General features: G+C 37.4%; 1 protein-coding gene across 5 annotated transcripts in view; it reads right to left on the reverse strand.

Moving 5' to 3' along the window:
- Positions 1–544: 544 nt before the first annotated feature.
- The window catches only part of RNF145 (ring finger protein 145), a 60,997-nt gene continuing 39,560 nt past the window's right edge, over positions 545–21,981 (reverse strand). For all 5 annotated transcript variants that reach the window (XM_065919016.1, XM_065919013.1, XM_065919012.1 and 2 more), the window contains 6 exons: positions 20,648–20,823; positions 16,068–16,208; positions 13,203–13,385; positions 5,788–5,935; positions 4,585–4,941; positions 545–2,151 (listed from right to left, as the gene is read on the reverse strand). In XM_065919016.1, the coding sequence (XP_065775088.1) occupies positions 1,768–2,151; positions 4,585–4,941; positions 5,788–5,935; positions 13,203–13,385; positions 16,068–16,208; positions 20,648–20,823 (1,389 nt within the window). In that variant the 3' untranslated portion in view covers positions 545–1,767. The remainder of the gene's footprint in view (positions 2,152–4,584; positions 4,942–5,787; positions 5,936–13,202; positions 13,386–16,067; positions 16,209–20,647; positions 20,824–21,981) is intronic.

Below are 21,981 nucleotides of genomic sequence, written 5' to 3' on the forward strand. Positions count from 1 at the left end.
TCAGCAGAGTAATGTCTCTGTTTTTCAACAGTCTAGGGTTGTCATTGCTTTCCTGCCAAGAAGCAATCGACTTCTGATTTCATGGCTGCAGTAACCATCCGAAGTGACTTTGGTGCCCAAGAAGAGGAAATACTATCACTACCTCCTTCTTTTCCCCTTCTACTTGCCATGCAAGATGGAGGTGGATGCCAGGATCTTAGTTTTTTTAATATTTAGTCTTAAGCCAGCTTTCACTCTACTCCTTCACTCTCATCAAGAGGCTCTTTAGTTCCTCTTCACTTTCTGCCATGAGAGTGGAATCATCCGAATATCTGAGGTTGTTGATGTTTCTCCCACCTGTCTTGATTCCTGCTTGTAACTCATCCAGTCAGCAGTGAAGATTGCAAAGAACTGATCCTTTTCAGTCAAAAAGTTTTGCCATCTGCCAGGCATTTTCTGACAGGGATCAAGATATCAGAAGCCCAGTTGGATAAGCAAAACCTCCTAAGAAAAGAATTTCAGCAAGACACTTTACAATAAAAATCACCACAGGAATAAAACACTGTTATCTTCAAATTTAAATTTATTAAGACATTCAGCTATGTCAGTCTACATCCAAATCTGCTACTAAAAATAAAATAAAGTCACATCCCACATTAGGAATACCAAGTTGAAAAACACTTTTTGAGCCAAGCCTATTGTATAAATAAATGACTAGTTTCTTTTCATATCAAAATTCCCATAAAAAATTACATTCCCCCCTCCCTAGTTCTACCTGTAGCCATGATGAATGTAAAAATTTAAATATGACACATCCTTGTCAAAGAAAAGGTGCAAAGTCTATTAACAGATTTAAAAGTGGCATTTGCAGAGTGTGATCATACGTTATGTACTCATTCCCAAAGTGCAAATATTGCCATAATTTAACACTGCTTTGATTCAGTTGCCAAGAATTAAACATTACACAGGATTGGAAAGTACACTCAGGGCCTTTCTCAGTGCCCTAAAGCCCTTCCCACTTTGGTCTCCTACATTAACGTGGACTCCAAAGTGTTCATTAGAGTTTTAGTTTACTTCACACAGCCAACACAGTATACAGTGTATTAACAAAAGTTTCATATACATCAAAATATTGAAGACTCCATCATAAAGTTCAAGAGTCTCGGATTACATGAATGCACCCGCAAGGCCCACGTGCCCACCCACCCCCTCCCCCAAAGCACATACGAAGTATGAGCGTGCTTCAATCTTTGAATACAATCAATGCTTTTACATCTTTGATTTCATTTCAGTGCTGTACAGATAATCACCTGACTGAGTTCCAATTAACTGAGGGGAAAGGGGGCGGGAAAAAAGGGCTGGTCACCACTCATCCTCTGTAACAAGAACGGTCCTGTTCCGTAGAGAGTGAAGGATCAGTTCCACCTCTGCCTGCTGCCTCCTGTGCCATCCTCATGCTTGTCATCCTCCTTCCTCCAGCCCCTTTCAGATGCTCAAATCTCATTTATCCCTTACAAATCAGGGGCTGTTTCTGAAGTTCCTGAGGTTGAATCTTCTGGCAAACCTCTACCAAACACCAGCATAGGATATATACATTTTGATTAGCATACACTGCAAACTTTCTCCCCCAGTGTCAAGGGGATGAAAGCAGGTGGTCTCCACTGAGAGCACTTCCTGGATTAGATCCTTGGAATGTCAAGTTTCCTGCCTAATCACCTCATACATTCGCTCTTCAAATCTGAGCACGGATTCTACTGTGAGTTAACTTCATCTCTGGAGAGTGAAGTGCTACTCTTGCTGCTTCTCTTCTAGGCAGACCTCAACAGGAAGAGCTTCACATTTTGCACCAGGAGGATTTTCCTTGGGCTCACAAGTCCCTTCCTGGCTATCTGATTTTCTGGCAACACCCTCGTCCTTATCTCTAGAACCTTCTTGTGCCCCAGGCCCCCGAGGCGGCTCCTGGTCCGGGGCTTCAGCGCCTCCCTGGAGCACGTGCTGCTCGGCTCCAGCGGGAGGCTGCGGGGCCGGCTCGGCGCCTAAGCCAGGCAGCTGTGAGGCGTTCTTGAGCTGGCTGTGGCAGAGCGGGCAAGTCTCCTGGACGTACAGCCACTTTTTGAGGCAGCCTGCGTGGAAGAAGTGACTGCACGGTGTGATCACGGCAGATTTCATGTCCTAAAAGGTGAGGGAAGAGATACCTCATGAACGTCTATTGTCTAAAATCTTTGCCGCTACACATGCGCTCTAGTTCCAACTTTTCTTTCCTACAAATTCTCCATAGAAAATCTGTAACACAGATCTTACAATAAAGCTCACTGTGTATGTTTATAATAACCCTCTTGCCAACAGAGACCCCTTTATACAAACAATACAAGAACCACTGGCTAAGCAATTTCTAAAAGGAAGTAAAAACCAAACATGAGGAAGAAACGACCTATGTAACTGGGTTCTGTCTTTGTGTGAACACCAAGGTATAAAACTGTAGCAGTATGATTACTGGGTCTCCATGAGTATAATTAGAACTTTGGGAAATCTGATGAACATGGAACTTTCTCCATTTTTCGCTTCTACACAGCTCAAAAGATTATTCCATGATGAGATTATTGGCAAAGAGACAAAATCAGTCACATAACACCAGGGTATTGGCAAGGAAGCGGCAACTTCGTCAGGGACGAGGTACATCCCAGTTTTCACAACACAAGCCAGTGTTTCTCGGCATGCATGAGAACCACCGGGGGGCTTGCTAACCATGCACATTCTGGGGCCATCACAGACCTTCTGATCTGGCTAGCTGAAGATGGCATTCACAAATCCACAGGTACAGCAGGCCACCCGTGGGACCTTAATGCACATTTAAGTTCAATAACCACTGGAATAAGCAGTGGTATACTTTGCACTAATAGTCCCTGTGTAAGATATATCTGGGGAGGGAAGGCTGAGGATATGAAGTTTAAATTATAATGACACACATTTGGTGAACTGACCATTAATTTTGTCTAAAGTCCCAAAATATGGAGTTGAGGCTATCGCAGAAATTCCTTGCCAAGAACCAGTAACACCTGGGAGTGGACTTTTAAGCAGAAAGCCATCCAAGGAAGAGCAGCCAGCTGGGAAGGTAAGCGATTCGACTTTTGTTTTCTATGTGGTGTCAGCAGGTAGTCCAGGCACCTCAAAAAAGTGATGTGACAACGGGAAACACAAAAAGAGGACTCTCGAGTCCCAGAGACAGTATACTTAGACATCGGCTGCTGAAGCCAGTGTGCCCCAAATCTGTCTCTGCCATGGTTCGTCCTGCGTCCTACAAGGCTACTGAGCACAAAGGAGCCAGAACGAAGACAATGGCCACTTAATATGGGGGGGAATCTACACTGCTCCTCAATCCCCTCAAATGCAAAACCAACCTGGAAAATATTCTGCTAGTACCCCAAGTATGCTCTGGTAACAATCAAAAAGTGACAGCTGAATTTTACTATTGGGAAAAATTCCTCTTCCTGACAGTCTTAACACACAAGCACATAACATCTACACTATAAAGCAGCTTGGAGCAAGTCCCTCCCCTGTACACTCACTGACACTGTTAGTCGCTCAATCGTGTCCAACTCTTTGCGACCCCATTTACTGTAGCCCAGCAGGCTCTTCTGTCCATGGGATTCTCCAGGCAAGAATACTGGAGTGGGCCACCATTCCATCTTCTCAACCTAGGGATCAAGCCTAGGTCCCTTGCATTGCAGGTGGATTATTCACCATCTGAGCCATGAGGGAAGCCCCTGATACTATCTATAGTTTCCTTCCATCAGCCTACACTCTTTTTTAAGAGTGACTACAAAGGAACAGCTTGTGTTGTCACCCAGGATTTCTGCCCATATTTCCTACATACAGTTTAACTTGAGAAGCTGCCGTCACCCTCCTGCACAGGTGCCTGCCGACTCAAGTCTAGGCCTGTTGTATGTTATTGTTGTTGTCTCCAAGCTGATTTAAATACTATCTTTCAATTCTTGATAGAAGACAGTCCAGCCTCTATGGAGGCTTCTTGTGCCAAAGATGTCAGGGAGGCCACCTGTAATGTACGCCGACTGGCTGCCTCTACTGTATCTCCTGCCCCCTCTGTGATTCCACACAGAGCCTGCACTCATCTCAGACACCCCTCAACTACAGAGAAGCACTGCTCTCTCCACCTACACTAACTGTATGAATGAACATTTATTCCCCACCCTGGAAATACCAGAAGGGAAAGAGTCAGAATCTTGGCACACCACTTTTCAGAAGTTGCTGACTCCTGATTGATAGTATATATTTGATAGTACATATGTATATGTGAGTGTGTAGATACTATATATATTTATATATATTCAGGAGTAAATATAAAATACACCTGACCTGTTTTTCCTTTATTTATGGGTGAGCAATAATGTTGAAAATAACAGTACATTAGAACTTGAGGGACTAAATTTAAAACTTACTTTAGAAATAAACTGGAAATATTTTATCAGGTCTTTAATAATTTCTGAGGCCCACTATTTTTCACCCAGGAAATTTGGATAATGTGGTTAAAGTCCCACAGGGTCCATGGTGTGGCCCACCCAAATGGCTTCTTACTGCAAGAGTTACCTGATAACAGATGGCACAAATATCGTTGTGCTTCTCCAGCTGCTCCTTCGTAGCAATGGGTAATGATTTAATCTTATTCACAGCGTCCCTGCGGAGCAGGAAGCTCTTCCACCCCAGCTGGGCCCGAAGCCACACATTATAGTAGGAATGGATGAAGATGATCATTGAGCCCATCACTGTCCATTCTCCAAAGATGGTCTCTGAGACGCCATAGGCCACCACGCATAGGGCCACGAGAAACTCCAGCAGGCGGTAAGTGCCATTCACATAGTAGATGACATCGTCCATGTTTTCTACTGGCTCTTTTCTGAATTCCTCGACCATAAATAAGACATAAATAAAAAGTGTTCCCAGAACCTGAAAAAAAAAAAAAAGGTATGCATATATAATCACTACAAAAAGTTTTTCACAGACTTTAAACAATAACATATTAGTAATATCTTTAGGATGTTAGATTTAATGTGCAGAAGAGACAGTGGTGTAATTAAAATGTGGGTGATCTCAGTAATGCAGATCTTTGATACTGAAAAGGACCCTGAGTTAACTTTCCTAAAGATGATTCTAATTAGTAATCATTCTTCTCTGACATCCTTTCCCCTGCTCCCCAAGCCCTCAAAATTCTATCTGAATTTTCCTAATTCTGTTATTCATGCCTGTTCCTCAACTTTCAAAGAACCTTTACTTCTACAAGGAACAATGAATAAATCTGTATCATCAGTGCTGCATTCTTATTTGTTACTGATTAGGCAATCAAGTTCCACCTGCAAGTTACAATAAGCTTATCCATTCCATGGTAATAGTTTGTGTGTATATGTATGTGTAAAGTACATGTCTGTGTATATCATATCTGTGTAACACATACACAGATATCATACATTTATATACATTATGAAATAATGGATATTTTCAAATGGGCATTTACTTAAAAGTGTGTTCCAAACAAGCACTAAATTCTTCTAATATTTTATAGTCACTTATCTTTTTAATGTTTTCATGACATTATGTCATGTGACATAATGTCTATGTCATTACAGTGACACAGATTGGCCTAGTACTTCAATAACCTCCAGTAAAGAGCATGGGAAGGAATCACCTAAAAAGGCCACTTATAATTGTTAATCTTGAAAAAGTATGTAATTCCTTTTCTAGAGGGAAAAATAAGAAAGATATTTATTATACAAAGTTCATTAATCATGGACTTACCTGAAGAGAGGTGAGAATGCTGCTAGAAATAATGATAAGAAGCCAAAAATCCATGTGGAAAAACTGGCAAATCATATAAGCCATATAAGCAGGGAATACCAGTAAAAATAAACAAAGGCTCACCGCACGGAAGTGTTTCCATAAACTCCTAAGGAAAGAAAAGTATTCTTTTAACGTGTCTGTCACCTGGCAGGACAACCCACAGGTCTTGTGCCCATGCTTCAATTTCACAACACTTTACCACACACCTTTCTCCATGCCAGCCACAGGGCTAGATTTCAGGGCAAGTCATGTCCAAGGCGTCATACTTCAAAGGACATGACTGATTTCTTTTCCCTTAACCTGGGGCACTCAGTCAATTGCCAAGTATTACCAATTCTTTTTTTTTCCCCTCAATAGTTTGCTTTCAGTCTCATTCTCACTCCTAGCAACTTCAGGCTTTCACAGCACTAAACCTTAACAAGTTTGACAGTAATTTGCTTTGTTAAGTCATGACATTCTCTCCTCACCTGCAACACCCTTGATGAAAATCTCTGCGGCCATCTGTGTGACCGTAAGTGCAGTGTTACTGAAAGGAATGCCTCTCGATGAGCAGACATATTACCCCTCATGTGTGCTGAGGATGAGGAAAAACTAGGAACCATGGAAATCTAAGACCTACTAGCGGATCATCCTCCCTTCCGGCCCCTATTCCTGAAAAGATTAATCGTCCTAAAGCTCAACTAGCATAATACATCAATACTGTCTCTAAACTTCCTAGCCTTGCATCTGAGGGCCTCCACTCCCAATTTTTTGGCTCAAACTCATCATCTGTCCTTTACTATAAGCAACGATGGCTAATTGTCTTCCCAGAAAAACACAAGCAGTCTTAAACATCCCACCAGAAATGTCTCCATTCCGTCTTGTTTTCTAAACCCTTTCAACTAGTTCAAGCTGAACAAATGTATTTATACAGGTAATGTAATTTTCCCCCAGGAATTACCTACCCTCTAAAAATTCTTAACACCTGTACCAAACAATCATACAATGAACTGAAGCACTGTTTCTTTCCAAATATATTTATATATAATATATATTTTATATATCATATACATCTAAATACCTTTATATTTTTATTTTATATTATTTAAGTAAACATATTTTTATATATGTACACACATATATAAAAAAAAAGTCTTACTGTCCAAATTTAAACTGCTTGAAAAATATGATAACTCCAGCTCCTGAGCATAAAGGCATGTTTGAAGTAAGGCCAAATAAAACTTGAAAATTATTTCTGCTTGAAATTTTTCAAATTACTTTCCGTCTATTACTAACTTTTCTTACCACCCATCTATCCACTCAAGTGCAAAGCACTATGATGTAAGCAGGACATAAAGCTAACCATAACTATTACACACAAGAATAGTTACACATATAATGTTATGCTTTTAACACACACAACATATCAAGAGATTCCTTAGATTCCAGCTTTTGGTTCCATTTGAACCCTCCTTACTATCAATAGTGGAATACACAGCAGGAGCCCCCCTGGTTACCACAAAAAAAGGAACATAATCTTTTCTTTTGTTTACATCTTCATACACTGTAATATTCTAATAGATAATTCCTTAAATATATTCCAAATTTAATACAGATTGTATATCAATTTCTAAAAGAAAAATGACACAACCCTCCCACAACAACTGCCTTAAGCAGAACTTTGAAAACTCTATTTATGCAAAAAAAAAAAAAAAAAGAAAAGAAAGGTATGATTTTCACCTCCTACAAATTTAGTGCTTACTTTATATTGGGTTGGCCAAAAAGTTCAGCCCAGTTTTTCCATGCCATTATGGAAAAATCTGAACATAAACTTTCTGGCCAACCCAATATATTCAATTTATAAGCCATCTGATGATGGAATGACTTATTATTCCAACAAGGGATTTAAAAAGATGCTAGGTAATTCCATTTACTGGGCAAATAAAAGCCAAAGTTGGAGTAATTGTGTAACATAAGGATCACAAATCTAGAAATCAGCATGAGCCCCAGACAGCTGTCCCCTCTCTTAAAAACAAAACTCAATTATAATCTATGTAAACTGAACACTGAGACTTAAACCATTTAATGATTTCCTATAAAACAAACCCAGATTATTTAAAAACATTATAAGAAAACGTGAATTTCAACCAAAATCATTTAAAGTTCATGGCTACAACAAAATTATGCTGTTTTACTTAAATATCAGCATCTGTGATATGGGCTTCCCTGGTGGCTCAGAGGTTAAAGCATCTTGCCTGCAATGCGGGAGACCCAGGTTCTATCCCTGGGTTGGGAAGATCCCCTGGAGAAGGAAATGGCAACCCACTCCAGTATTCTTGCCTGGAGAATCCCATGGACAGAGGAGCCTGATAGGCTACAGTCCACAGGGCCGCAAAGAGTCGGACACGACTGAGCGACTTCACTTTCACTTTCTGTGATATGTTCTCAAATCCATTCAGACTATTGCAAGGGAGACAGAGAAGCAGCATAAATCCTCCTCCCTACCTTTATTATAACATTGGGCGGGGGAGGAAAAGAAACCACACAAAGGTAAACGCTGGAGTGTGTGTGACTGTCCACAATCAGCAATTCTAATGAGAAGAAAGTAAATTATCATTGTGGTAAAAATTAAAGCTAGGTACTTTGGAAAGTGTTTTAAAGCTTTTCCTGTCAAACATTTTTCTTATGAGACGTTAAGGGACAAACTTAAACTGCCACTGTAGCTCTGCTTTAAGATTCCAAACTTTTATTAAAAAAAAAAAAAAAAGCAGAAAGGAATTATTGTAACAATAGCTACTGTAACAACAGCTATATAGGGCAATTTGCCTGAAAACTTTAAGAGTATTTTTCAAAATCAAGTTAGCTATGATCCACTTACATCATGTAGGTATATGATGTGAGCTTGCTCAGTTGTGTTCAACTCTTTGCGACCCCATGGGCTGTAGCCTACCAGGCTTCTCCATCCATGGGATTTTCCAGGCAACAGTACTGGAGTGGGTTGCCATTTCCTTCTCCAGGGGATCTTCCCAACCCAGGGATAGAACCCTGGTCTCCCGCATTGCAGGCAGATGCTTTACCGTCTGAGCCACCAGGGAAGCAATGTAGGTATATATTTACATATATTTATACATGTACATAGAAAAGTAAATACAAAACTATGCCAACAGTTTTAACCTATGTCTAATTTCTGTTTTAGATACACACAAACATTATATACATATATATCCTTATTTCAGTTAAAATTAAACAAAAATCTAATTTAAAAACAAAAATAAAAAGTATACCATAAAGTAATACTGGAAATTTGTTACATTAACAGCTTAAGTACCTACACAGTGAAAAATAATTTTTTAAATTCACCTCAATCCATTTCATTTAAATGTTGATCATTTAAAAATTTGCTATATAATTTGAATACAAGACTACAGTTGTAAAATTCCATGATAAAAACTGTAATCAAATTAACAGATAAAAGTAACAATTATATCTATAGCTAAAACTACCTGAGGCACCTTTTTAAGTTAAACACTGGAAATTACCTCAAACCAATGCCAAAATCACGTGAGGATGTCCCCCTAATAATTACCTCCTTTGTAACAGAGACAAGCAGTGTTTCAGTATTACCTTTTAATTGTTCTTCAGAATTAGGACATTCTTCATTTCCCTTTTTTAATCCCCAGTTGCAGTTAACTGAATTAATCATAATCTTCGATTCAGAATGCACTATCTTTATTGGTCTGTGCAAGTCCCACTTTTCATTAGTTATTAATAATAATCCAATCAGCAATTTTAAATACCTAAACTTTAAAAGGCATTTATATCCTAAGTATTTACACCTTAGGTATTTATACCTGAAGGACTGATGCTGAAGCTGAAACTCTAATACTTCAGCCACCTGATGTGAAGAACTGACTCACTGGAAAAGACCCTGATTCTGGGAAAGATTGAGGGCAGGAGGAGAAGGGGACGACAGAGGATGAGATGGTTAGATGGCATTACTGACTCAACGGACATGAGTTTTAGCAAGCTCTGGGAGTTGGTGATGGACAGGGAAGCCTGGCATGCTGCAGTCCATGGGGTCGCAAAAAGTCGGACACAACTAAGCAACTGAACTGAAACTGTAACAAGCATTCATGAACCCATCTCTCCATAAAAAAGAGAGGGCCTGGGCCATAACCTACTCTAAGCATGAGGCAGCTGGACTATTCTAGGACCTGCCTCCCTTCACCCAATGAAACCATTTCATGAACCCTGTGCTCTTCACTCACTTGATTGCTTCCTTCACATGTGCTGCTTCATCCACATGTATCCCTAAAGAGTGTCTTTTAAAATTCTGTTTCTAACATAAAAATGACATTATATATTGTCATCTTTCTTGATTCACTTATATACTGCTATGAATCATTCATAATGTTTAATGTGGCACTAATGCTTTTAATATTCCACTGTGGCTATTATCACATGGATTCACCCCCTTTCCTGTCTGATTAGTGTATGATTTGCTTCCAGGTTTCTGCTGTTGTGAAACTGTGCTATGAACATTCTTCTACATCTCCCTCCTGAACATGTGCAAGAATGTCCCGAGTATGTACATAGGAGAAAATGCTAGTTTTCCAAAGTGATTACACTGATTTACATTCCCACCAGAAATCTAGCATATCCTGGGACCTACGTTTTCTTCTAGCTTAGGTATCAGCTGACATTCTTCTCTCTCTCTCCTCCCTCTTCTTTTCAATTTTTTAACAAAGCTTTTTTATGTATTTGGCTGCTCTGTGTCTTAGTTGCAGCACATGGGATCTAGTTCCCTGACCAGGGATTGAACCCACGCTTCGTGCATTGGCAGCGCAGGGTCTTAAACACTGGACCACCGGCAAGTCACTCTCCCTTTCTTTTTTCCGTTCTATTATTTATTCATTGCCACTTCCATTGAACCCACTTCCATGGGTTCAAAACAGTAACTCTGAGAAATCTTGATTCACATTTTTTGACCACTAAAGACATTGAACCTCTCTTCATATTCACTGTTTGCTCTTTCACTAAAAGCCTGATGGTGTATTTTAGCCACTTCACTCACTGATCTGAGCTGTTTATATATTCTAGATACTAATTCTTGGGCAAGTGTGAATACTATAAATATCTTCTCCCAGTTTGTAACTATCATGTCTAATTTAAGTTACCTTTAGGTTTACAAAATGTTATTAATTTTAACAATTAGATTTACCACTTTTCTTTCATAATCATAGTCATTTTAGTCTGTCTTTTCACAACCAGCTCCATCAGTGTAACAAATTTTTTTCCTCTTTGAAGGTCTAAAATATACTACTCTATGCAGATTTAATTTTTTATTTTGACATTTAAGCCTCTACAATTTTGGAGCTGATTCTTTTGTTTATGGCTATGAGATAGGAATCCAATTCCATCCTTTTCCAAATAGAAATCATTTTTTTCTAGCTACATTACATGACCACCTGCCCCAATCATTTGACATGCCCCTCTGTCATGCACCAAAGGTCCATACATATATGGACTTGCTTGGGGGCTCCATTCCATCGATCAAGTTGTCTGTACCTGAGTCAATTATTATAAAAACTTCGTAGTATCTCCTATTTTGAGTGAAATAAACTTAACCTTTCTCGAGTTGTCTGTTTTGATTTCAATATGGATTTATATTGGCTTCAAAGAAGGGGAAGGGCTGGGCAGAAGGTTCCTTCTATGATTTGGATGTCTCTGTTTAAAGCATGGATATCTGCTCCTTGGATTTCTGGTAGCACTTGCCTTGCCTATAAAGCCACCTGGGTCAGGATGTTTACCTTTTGTTTCCATTTCTGTAACAGTTACAGAACTAGCCAAGCTTTTCAATTCTTGAGTCAGCTCTGGTAAGTTATATTTTTCTCACAACTTTTCCATTTCATTTGTTTAAAAAAAAAAAAGAAAGAAGTACTGCCATTTAAGTCGTGGGAAAGAAGAACAGAACCCAACTGTTCATTCCCATCTCATCCTCTCACAGCCAGGAGCCTCACTTGCCTCAGACTAATAATGCTGCTACATGCAAGAGTAACAGTGACACCCATCCAAAATTACCACTCCACACCCACACACAGGGCTTCTCAGCCTTGCTCCTTTCCCTCTAAATTTCCTCCGCATTTGATCTCAGAGGAAGAAGCCAGTAACGATGCTAGTTCAGCACCCTGGAAAGAACCAGAACTGGATTTACTGATCCTTATGGCACTGAAATTATGATCTTTTTTCCTCTTTCCCAAACTTTCTATAGTATTGTATTAGTCTTCTAACTAGCACAGTTAATAATACTAAAGGATACTGCCAGAGATGACAAAAGAGTAATTGAACTTTGGTCAAAACAATTTAAATGACTATTTAACTGAGTTCACCATTGAATTCAACATCTTAAAAGCTTCTATTGAGAAATTCTAAACCTCAAAACCAAATCTCAAATAACTATAATGATTAAAATTATCTGAAACATATCCTAGAGTTTATTTAAATTAAATGGACTATTTCAGCAATTTTACCACTTGAGAAAGTTTTCAGAATGTTTGACGATATGGGATATGAGGATAGAAAGGTAAACCTGATTAACCATAATTAAAATGCTAATTTGGAGTGTTTTTAAACTCTTCTGTCAAAATTCTATCTCCCCCAAGGCTACCTGCTCCCTTACTCATAAATGTACCACCAAAGAAGCAATTAAATCAGGTATTTCAATTATCAATAATCAGAATGTACAGAAGGATGCTGGAAAAAAATAGTGGCACTGAATTTAAACAATTCCTTATAGCATGTCCTTATATAAATTACCATAAGTCAAAATGGTATCTTAAAGAGCCAAATCATAATTGGCTTTTATTCATTAAGAAAATATTTGTAACATGAGATGAATGAATTTGAATCCAGTTGGTTGCATAAGGTGTCAAGAATCCCCATTATAACCTCAGTTAGCTGCAAACAAGCCATCAGGTAAGACTGTAAAAATTTCATTAATGCTTAACAACCTTTATTTTTCTCTTCTTCGTTTGTAGTTCCTCAATGTTTCCTCTCCTTTAGTACTACACAGAATAAAACTGTATATTATTTGTTACATTTACCGGACTAAATTTTATGCTCTATATTCTTTATTTCAAAACGGGATATATATAAAAAAGTATTACATTTCTCTGAAGAAGAAAAGCTGATTTGTAAATTACTTGGCCTTTAATGTGATGTTGAAGGAAAAACAACAGAAAAGTCAAACACATATAAAAACTAAAAATGTAAAGTTGTTAATAAGCTAATTCCAATTATTCATATTATCTTCTGTATCTAAACAATATCTAAATCTTCAGGCAATGGACTCATGTAAAGAATACAACAAAAATGTCTTTTAGGAAGTTTCTTACTTGTCTCTAGATGCTCCCAGCGCCAAAACAATAGGATCTGCAATCTCTAACATAGACTGAAGAATAGAAGCTACAACAATGAAAAGGATAATACTGAGCAGGAATGCCCGGTGAACAACTTGCAGTTCTATCAGACCAGTCTGCACCGCCAGGATTAACAGCGTAACTCCTTCTGTCATGCCCCTGGAAAAGCGTACATTTTCAGAAAAACAAACAGTAATCAGAATAACATTTAATTTTGAGAGAAAATTATCCAAAGGCTTATAGACTATTGTTAAATATTTCTGCTCTATTCTTAGACAAAACACCTGATCAGAATATTAATGTCAATGTAGTAATATACAATCATAATGCAGCACTACATATGCAAAACGTAATAGCTATAATTTCAGCATACAGTGAGGAGAACTAAAGCAATGTCTAAGGTAAGTGCTCTAACCAGGCTTCGCTAATGAGCCAGATACCCCTACCATTCTTAGCCACTGTACCCCTAGCCACTGAATTATATACACTTATATTATGAACTGGGCTTCCCAGGTGGTGCTAGTGGTTCCTGCCAATGCAGAAGACATAAGAGACACAGGTTCCATCCCCGGGTCAGGAAGATCACCTGGAGGAGGAAGTGAAAGTCCACTCCAAAGACCCTGGCCAGCTATAGCCCAGAGGATCACAAACAGTCGGACACAACTGAAACGACTTAGCACGCATATTATGAACTATCTCTTGATTATAAAATATAGAACCATTAGGTGAAAGTCTATAATTTTGGGGTAGGAAATGTCTCTTCAAGAAGTCCATAAGAACCAGAGACATAAATACAAATACGTTTTTTGAAATTCAATTTCCTTATGGAATATATATGCAAAGGCCTAAGACCTTTTTATTCTAATGACTTGAATTCTAAAGGATCTGGCAAATAAATGAGAAATGAGCAAAGGACAAGTACAGTTTTCAAATCCACAAATTAGCAAATATTTCAAAGTTTGATAATCAAAGTATTGACAAGCTATGTTAAAAAAATAAAAATAAAAAAAAAAAATGAGCAGACTAATGCTGAGATGTAAACAGGTAAAACATTTCTGGAGAAGAATTTGCTAATAAATTTAAAATGTACATACACTTCAATTCAATAATCTTACTGGTAATTTACCCTGTGGATGTAGTACAAAAACTAAGATATATAAATAAAGATTTTTAGCATATACAGATATGAAAAAGTGAATAATGGAACATGTTATGTGTTATGGGGATATGATCAGTAAAATCCAGACTGAAAACTTAAGTAGGACAAACAATCTGATGTCTTCAACAAATAAAATTAAAGGGAAAAAATATAGAGATCAGGGACCTAAATATTGAAAGAAACTTGAGAGGCACACCCAACCTTTGCAGTATGGGCCTTATTTGGATCCTGAGTTGAGCAAACAAAATGTTTTTTAAAATTCAGGCAGATGATTCAAGGAAATACAAACACCAACTGGGTATTTGATGTCAAGGAATTCTTCTATTAGAAATGAATGTTAGATTGTAGTTACTTTTTTTTCTAAAAGATTCAGAGGTAAAATAATACTGTATCTGGAATTTGCTCCAAACAAATGCAGTTAGGTTACGGGAAAAAACAGGTGGAATGGATGGGATACAGAGCACATGACCCTGGCCACATCACTGGAGATGGGTGCTAGGTACATACATGGGGGTTCACTTTACTATTTTCTCAACTTTTTTGGTTTAAAATTTTCCTATGTAAGGGTTTTAAAAAAGAGACATCAACAAAGATACTGATAGTAGCATTATTTAAATAGCAAAAAAAAAGAGAGATACATTATTTTTGTAATAATATGTATTCATCAAAAAGAATGAGATATATCTGAATGTGTTGACATAAAAACAAAATGCAGAAAACCTATCTAACCCATACTGAGTGACAAACTAAGGTATAGAACAATGTGTATAGTATGTGGAAAAGAAAAAATATATATATATACTTTTCCCTTTTAAAAAATTTTAAAATAACCACTTATAGCTGTTATCTTTGTGGAGAGGAAATGAGAAGTAGGAGGAGAAAGCTGTCACTTTCCCTTTAGTGCTCTTTGAATGGTATGAATTTTGTGAACTTACACAAGAATTATTTTTCTTTCTTGTTCCCAGCCCCTTTCCAATTATAAAGGTATTAGCTGGGACTGGCAGGAAAATTATGGAGCATAGGTTTTTTTTCTTTTCTGTCATCAAAAAATATACAACAAAATAAAAATATCCTCTCAATTTACAAGGTACTCAGCATCCACTACTTCTGAAATACACCATAAAGATTTAAATACTTCAAGAGGTTATGTAAACTTAAATAAATAAAATCAGGAAATCTCTATATTAATTAAGATAACAGGAATCGTGACAAGTTCTAAAGATAGTTTCCTATTACCTGATCTCAGTGATTTAGTAACAAATGGAATAACTATTATGCATCCTCATTAATGTGTCTTTTGAAACTTCAATTGGTATAAAAATTATGTTCAAACATAAAAAAAAAAAATCTTTAAGGGAGTATCCAATATAGAAATCTGATTTTAGCAGAGTGACACAAATTCAGAATGGGAAAAAGCTATCAAAAATCTCTTAAATAAATCTAAGAAAGGAAAGTATCTAATATACATGTGATGTACATACAATAAAAATACAATTTTTATACACAGAAATTTACAGGTTTTTTTTTAATAGCATGTTAACCCAAATATAGCAACCATTTCCCCCCAAAAAAGTCCTCAAAATTCCATTTCCTCTAAAATTTATCAACAAAGAAATTCATCATTATTTCTTTAAGTTAGATAAGATTTAAATTTCTAAAGCTGTTCAGAGCAAAGAACTTACCGATTCATGGCAGGATCATTCATGAAAGCTCGGTAACCCTGCAAGTAAAACTTGCAGAGTGTCAGAACACCCAAGGCAACAAAAGAAACCGTGAAGACCAAACCCAAAAGTGAGTAAGGAGTGCTGCAGCATTCAGCAATACTAGAAAAAAAAAAAGGGGGGGGGGGGGAATATTGACAGATAAAAATTGTTTACCTAAAGTTAAAACATCTTAGGCCTTTAAATAACCACAAAGTTTGATCTGACCCTCAATGAAAACACCCAAAATCTGAGATGAGATCACCTAACCACTCTGTTAAAATAATTTAAATCCATTCTCATTATTATCCTAACCTCATTTTCTCTTTGGCAAATATTTAGTATATAGCACCAAATCTGAAACAGTCTTTTATTTTTATTCACCTATCATCTCCTCCAAAGACAGTGAAACTTGAAGGGCCTAAATCTTGTTCAAAGCTTAAGAAATATTTAATTAAATACTGATAATATTCAAAGGAAACTTCTATGGTTGCCCAATCTTCCTTCTGAAAAGTTTTGCCTGTTCAAATTGATCAGGCTGTACTGCTAATGTGGTTCCTCATCAAAACGCCTTCTCTGATCATCCTGTTACAGGGCCTGTCGACACTGCAGCCGCCAACACCTCTCACTCATGAACAGTGGCTTCCGTGGTACTGGTGCTTTACACTTGAACTCATGTTTAGGTAAATGCCTTCTTTTTCTGGGTTACTTCAAAAGTTACGTCCAAGAAGACGGCCTAAGACCATTTAAAAATAATTTTAATATCAACTTTTAATAAGGAGAACTGGACTTACACTAAACCTTGAAAATACTTTCATGTTTTATAGAAATACGTTCAATACTTTCATTGAACACATTAGAAAATAATTTACCAAGTATTTTGCAAATATATGTAACATATTAATGTACCATTAATTTGGATTTAGCATTTACAAAGCAACTAATAAAAAAGGTTCAAAGCACAGTATCTCAAGTTTTAAAATTTCAGTGAAGAATTTCATTTGCACTGATGAGGAATTCATTCAGGCAAATCAGTATCTGCCCTTCACTATGTAGCTCCTTGCCTCTGCTACATTTACACAACTGCTTTTAAAGTTACTTTTTATGTGAAAACATCTAATTTCATGTAGATCAGTGTGAGCTGATCATAATAGTTCACAGCTAAAGAATAAACAATTTTATGGCATTCCTATAAATCTAATTTCTGCAATGTTTGATATTTTTCTCAGAAAAATCATTATGTAACATGTTTCAACAAATTGCCCAGTAATTTAAAAATATGAGGATCATGACTAAAAATAACACTAAAAATTTTACTTCATTCCCATTGGAAAAGTCTGAAAATTTTACTGAATGTTCGTAGTTTACTTTTTCTTGTGTCCATCTATATTTAAAGAAATCTTTTACACCCAAACAGTACAATTTAATTACATTTTCAAGAGGAGCACATTCTTTCAGTCTTACTTTAAAAAAGTGTGGTGCCATTTTTCAAAAGAGTATACTAAAGAACACAAAAGGTTTCAACCTAGCTTTGGGGAAGTGAAAGAGGTCGGGAAATTTATAAAATTTTTCTTCCCTTCTCTTGTCAATGAGACGTTTTATTGATTTTAGTTTCTATTTCCTGACTGCAAAAAATCCCTTCTTTTTGCTTTTCAGTTTGTTTGCTATGTTTGTTGGTTTGTTTTAGTCAGGGTATTGTGTTGAGATCCTTTTTGTAAGTTAACTTGTTCTTTGACAAGGCAACACACACACACACAAACTGGCACATCAGACCATCAAGAAGTACAAAGAACAAGGCTTACAGAGATACACATTAAAGAACCACACAGGAACTTCTCTATTACAAATTAAAACATTCTTATACTGAGAAGCAGAAATCTATCCTATGTATGGAAAAGAAAAAGAGAAGAAAATTATTTGGCAAGATGTCTAAGCCTCACCTAAAATCTCAGCATTATTTTCTTACTCCATAAGCTCGAACGCATTCACAGCTTTTCGATTTGTTAAGCCTCTTACACTATACTATGCTTCATTTGATCGTGTTTCACAATGGATAATAATCTGGTTTAAAACAAGACCAATCCCAGCCCACATTTAGGTTATCCTAACCACAGAACTATGTATCTCTCTTTCCCTTTAAATTCACTTACTTTCTGGATCATTTTAAAACTCTGCATAAAATTTCCATAATACTTAAACAAGTAGCAGTACAACTTAATAACATGCTGGCCATTAAAACATATTTGATATCAATTTATACCATGTTATAGAAGCTACTTTCTAATTAAAAGTCTCAGCACAAAATCTGACTCAGTACCAGTAAGTTATTTTATTTGTCAAAGTAGGTTATCACCCCATGTCATCTATATTGTCATTTAACTTCATAATGTTTTAAATCTTAACAAGTAACCTGCTCCTTAAAGAGAATAAATCTGTCCTAAGCTTCTCCTCCCCGATACCACTTAGTGCACAGTACACCATCATTTTGGATGGCTGGGAAACAATGGCTCTATTACTAAAATTCAAAACTTGTATTCGCCTATATTTACTTCCCAGGGGAGTTTCTTTCTTGCCTTTTAAAGTGTTTCCTTTTAAAGAGTCAGGGAACGAAGACGTAGACCCATCTGCCAGATTCTGAGGGCTTAAGGTGGAAAATTCAGAAAAAGACAAACGTCTAGATAAGCTCACAGACAGGTGGAAAACGGACTCTAAAGACTGAAGATTTTTAAAACATAATTTACCTTAAAAACCAAGTGTTAAAAAAAAAAAAAAACAAGTGTTAGAATTCCTTTCAATTAAACAGCAAAGTACTATGATATACTCATTTTATCATTATTTGACTCTATCTCAATAATGAAGGAAAACATCAAAAATAATGGGGCAGGGAATTCCTTGGCGGTCCAGTAGTTAGAATTCTGTGCTTTCCCTGCCCAGGGTGCAGGTTCACTTCCCGGTTGGGGAACCAAGATCCCACAAGCTGAGCAGTATGGCTCAAAAAAAAAAAAAAAAAGTATAGTGAAAGTGTATACGCAGTCATAGGATTTGGACTCAGATGGGGTTTGAATGTCAAAACCCCTTCTTCTGGCACTGTCACCTGGGGCAAGTTATTCTTGGTACAGTTTCCTCAGCTCTAAAATGGTAATGAGAATAAAAGCACCTTTCTTGGAAGGTTGCTATAAAAGTGAGTGTGAGTAACTGTTTAATAGTGTGGCTGGCACATACTGTTGTTGTTCAGTCACTAAGGAATATCTGATTCTTTGCGACCCCATGGACTGCAGCACACCTGGCTTCCCTGTCCATCACTAGCTCCCAGAGCTTGCTCAAATTCATGTCCATCGAGTTGGGGATGCCATCCAACCATCTCATCCTGTCGTCCCCTTCTGCTCCTGCCTTCAATCTTTCTCAGCATCAGGGTCTTTTCCATTGATTCAGTTCTTTGCATCAGGTGACCAAAGCATTCGGGTTCAGCTTCAGCATCAGTCCTTCCAATGAATATTCAGGACTGACTGGCTTGATCTCCTCGCTGTCCAAGGGACTGTCAAGAGTCTTCTCCAGCACCATAGTTCAAAAGCATCAATTCTTTGGTGCTCAGCTTTCTTTATGGTCCAACTCTCACATCCATACATGACTACTGGAAAAACCATAGCTTTGATCATATGGACCTTTGTCAGCAAAGCAATGTTTCTGCTTTTTAAAACACTGTGTAGGTTTGTCATAGCTATTCTTCTAAGGAGCAAGGATCTTTTAATATCATGGATCTGCATTGATTCTGGAGCCCAAGAAAACGAAATCTGACACTGTTTCCACTTTTTCCCCATCTATTTGCAATGAAGTGATGAGACCCCAAAGCCATGATCTTTGTTTTTTGAATGCTGAGTTCTAAGTCAGCTCTTTTATTCTCTTCTTTCACCTTCACTAAGAGGTTCTTTAGTTCCTCTTCATTTTCCACCATTAAAGTGGTATTATTTCTGCATATCTGAGGTTGTTGATATTCCTCCCAGCAATCTTGATTCCAGCCTTTGAGTCATCCAGCTCAGCATTTCGTATGATGTACTCTGCATATAAGTTAAATAAGCAGGGTGAACCAATATACAGCCTTGACATACTCCTTTCCCAATTTGGAACCAGTCCGTTGTTCCATGTCCAGTTCTAACCGTAGCTTCTTGTCCTCCATACAGGTTTTTCAGGAGGCAGGTAATGTGGTCTGGTGTGTCCATTTACAAATTAAATACTCAATAAAAGTAATAGCTATTTTTAGAATGTATTTCTTTTCTAATAGTTTAACATGAAATCGAAAAACATTTTTACAATTTGTGACATCCCTTTCCACAAATCATTTGCTGTACTATGGTCCACAGTGTGGCCAAATAAACCAACATTATTGTATCATCACTTCCTTGCACTGCGAGACCTAAGCATCTGCTGAGTGAAAATCCCATTTTAATTACACATGAAACACTATAAAAAGACTGACAAAAGTTAATTTGCAACACTTACTATTCCTGGATCAAAGTTTTCTCTTCCTCAGGCTATATATAGTGTCATACGCTCTAATTAATTACCTTGTCAGGAAAAGGAAAAGAAGCCTCTCTCGTGAGGCAGGCTGATCTCGAGTACTGAAGTAGGAGTAAATCTGAAGAGCAAATAAGACGAGCCAGAAAACCATGAACAATACAGGGACTACCAGTTGATTCCACAGGGACATTCCCAAGGCTAGAAGGCCATACACCTCCACTACCTGAGTAAGAAAATAAGACAGGAAAACATCTTTTATCACTTCAATAAACACATTTAAACACAAAAGTGTTTAACCTGCAGTACTTAAAAACTGAATTGCTTTTCTTTTCTTACATATTCAGATAAATTCCTTCAAAGTTAGCTCTATGCATACAATTAGAAAATAGCATGTCTTTTTTAACCTACTAATTTTACATTATTATTAGCAGTTGATACACACTCATCAAATGGTAACAGCAAACTGCCCTAACAGTTCAGGAATAATGTCAAAATAGAGTCACATTTGGAGGGAAACTACATCACAGGCAGTTTGAAGAAGTTTGGCAAACTTAATGTAGAATCAAAATTAGCAGAACTAGTGTGAACAATGGGCTTCCCAGGTGGCACAGTGCTGAAGAATCTGCCTGCCAACACAGGAGACAGCAGAGACTTGGGTTCCATCCCTGGGTCGAGGAGATCCCCTGGAATAGGTAATGGCAACCCAGTCCAGTATTCCTGCTTGGAAGATTCCATGAACAGAGGAGCCTGGCGGGCTACATACAGTTCATGGGGCGCAAAGAACTAGACGCGATTAAGCGATGGAACATAGAACACAGCATAGTGTGAACAATGCAATACTTCTTGAGGGGCTAGGAAGAAGGGAAATAGACAAGAATCTTCCAGAGTTTATTCAGGAATGTCATGGATGAGAAGTAGTTTGACGGAAGATAGAATAATCACTGGAGAAGTCAACTCTCTTTTGCAGCAAAGACAGTTTAGAAAGTCTTTTCCCCCAGATAAATTAATTTCCCTTGCTCCTACTGTGTATTTATCAAGGAACATTTCCCAAATGATTTGGTTTGCCAAGTGCATTAACACCAGGAAAAAAGGTATACCTAAAAAAAGTTTACTAAGTTACTGTAAGTTAATACATTAGTTGTCTAGTTTATAAAACAATCTCATATGAGATTGATAAGAAGCAATTCTCATAACCTGATTCAGCCTAAGAGTACAGATGGTTACCAAGTTTCTGGAGTTACCAAGACGGGGACCAGATCCTGGTAACACAACAGAGTTCTGCCAGGTAGATTACAAACTCCAACCTAAGCAGTCTTGCTAGAAGGCTCAATGTGATTCCAGGATGTTTCAATAACTATAAAGACCTTAAATGAAAATATAC

This window comes from Muntiacus reevesi, chromosome 1 (assembly GCF_963930625.1).
Source record: "Muntiacus reevesi chromosome 1, mMunRee1.1, whole genome shotgun sequence".
Classification (NCBI taxonomy): Eukaryota; Metazoa; Chordata; class Mammalia; order Artiodactyla; family Cervidae; genus Muntiacus; species Muntiacus reevesi.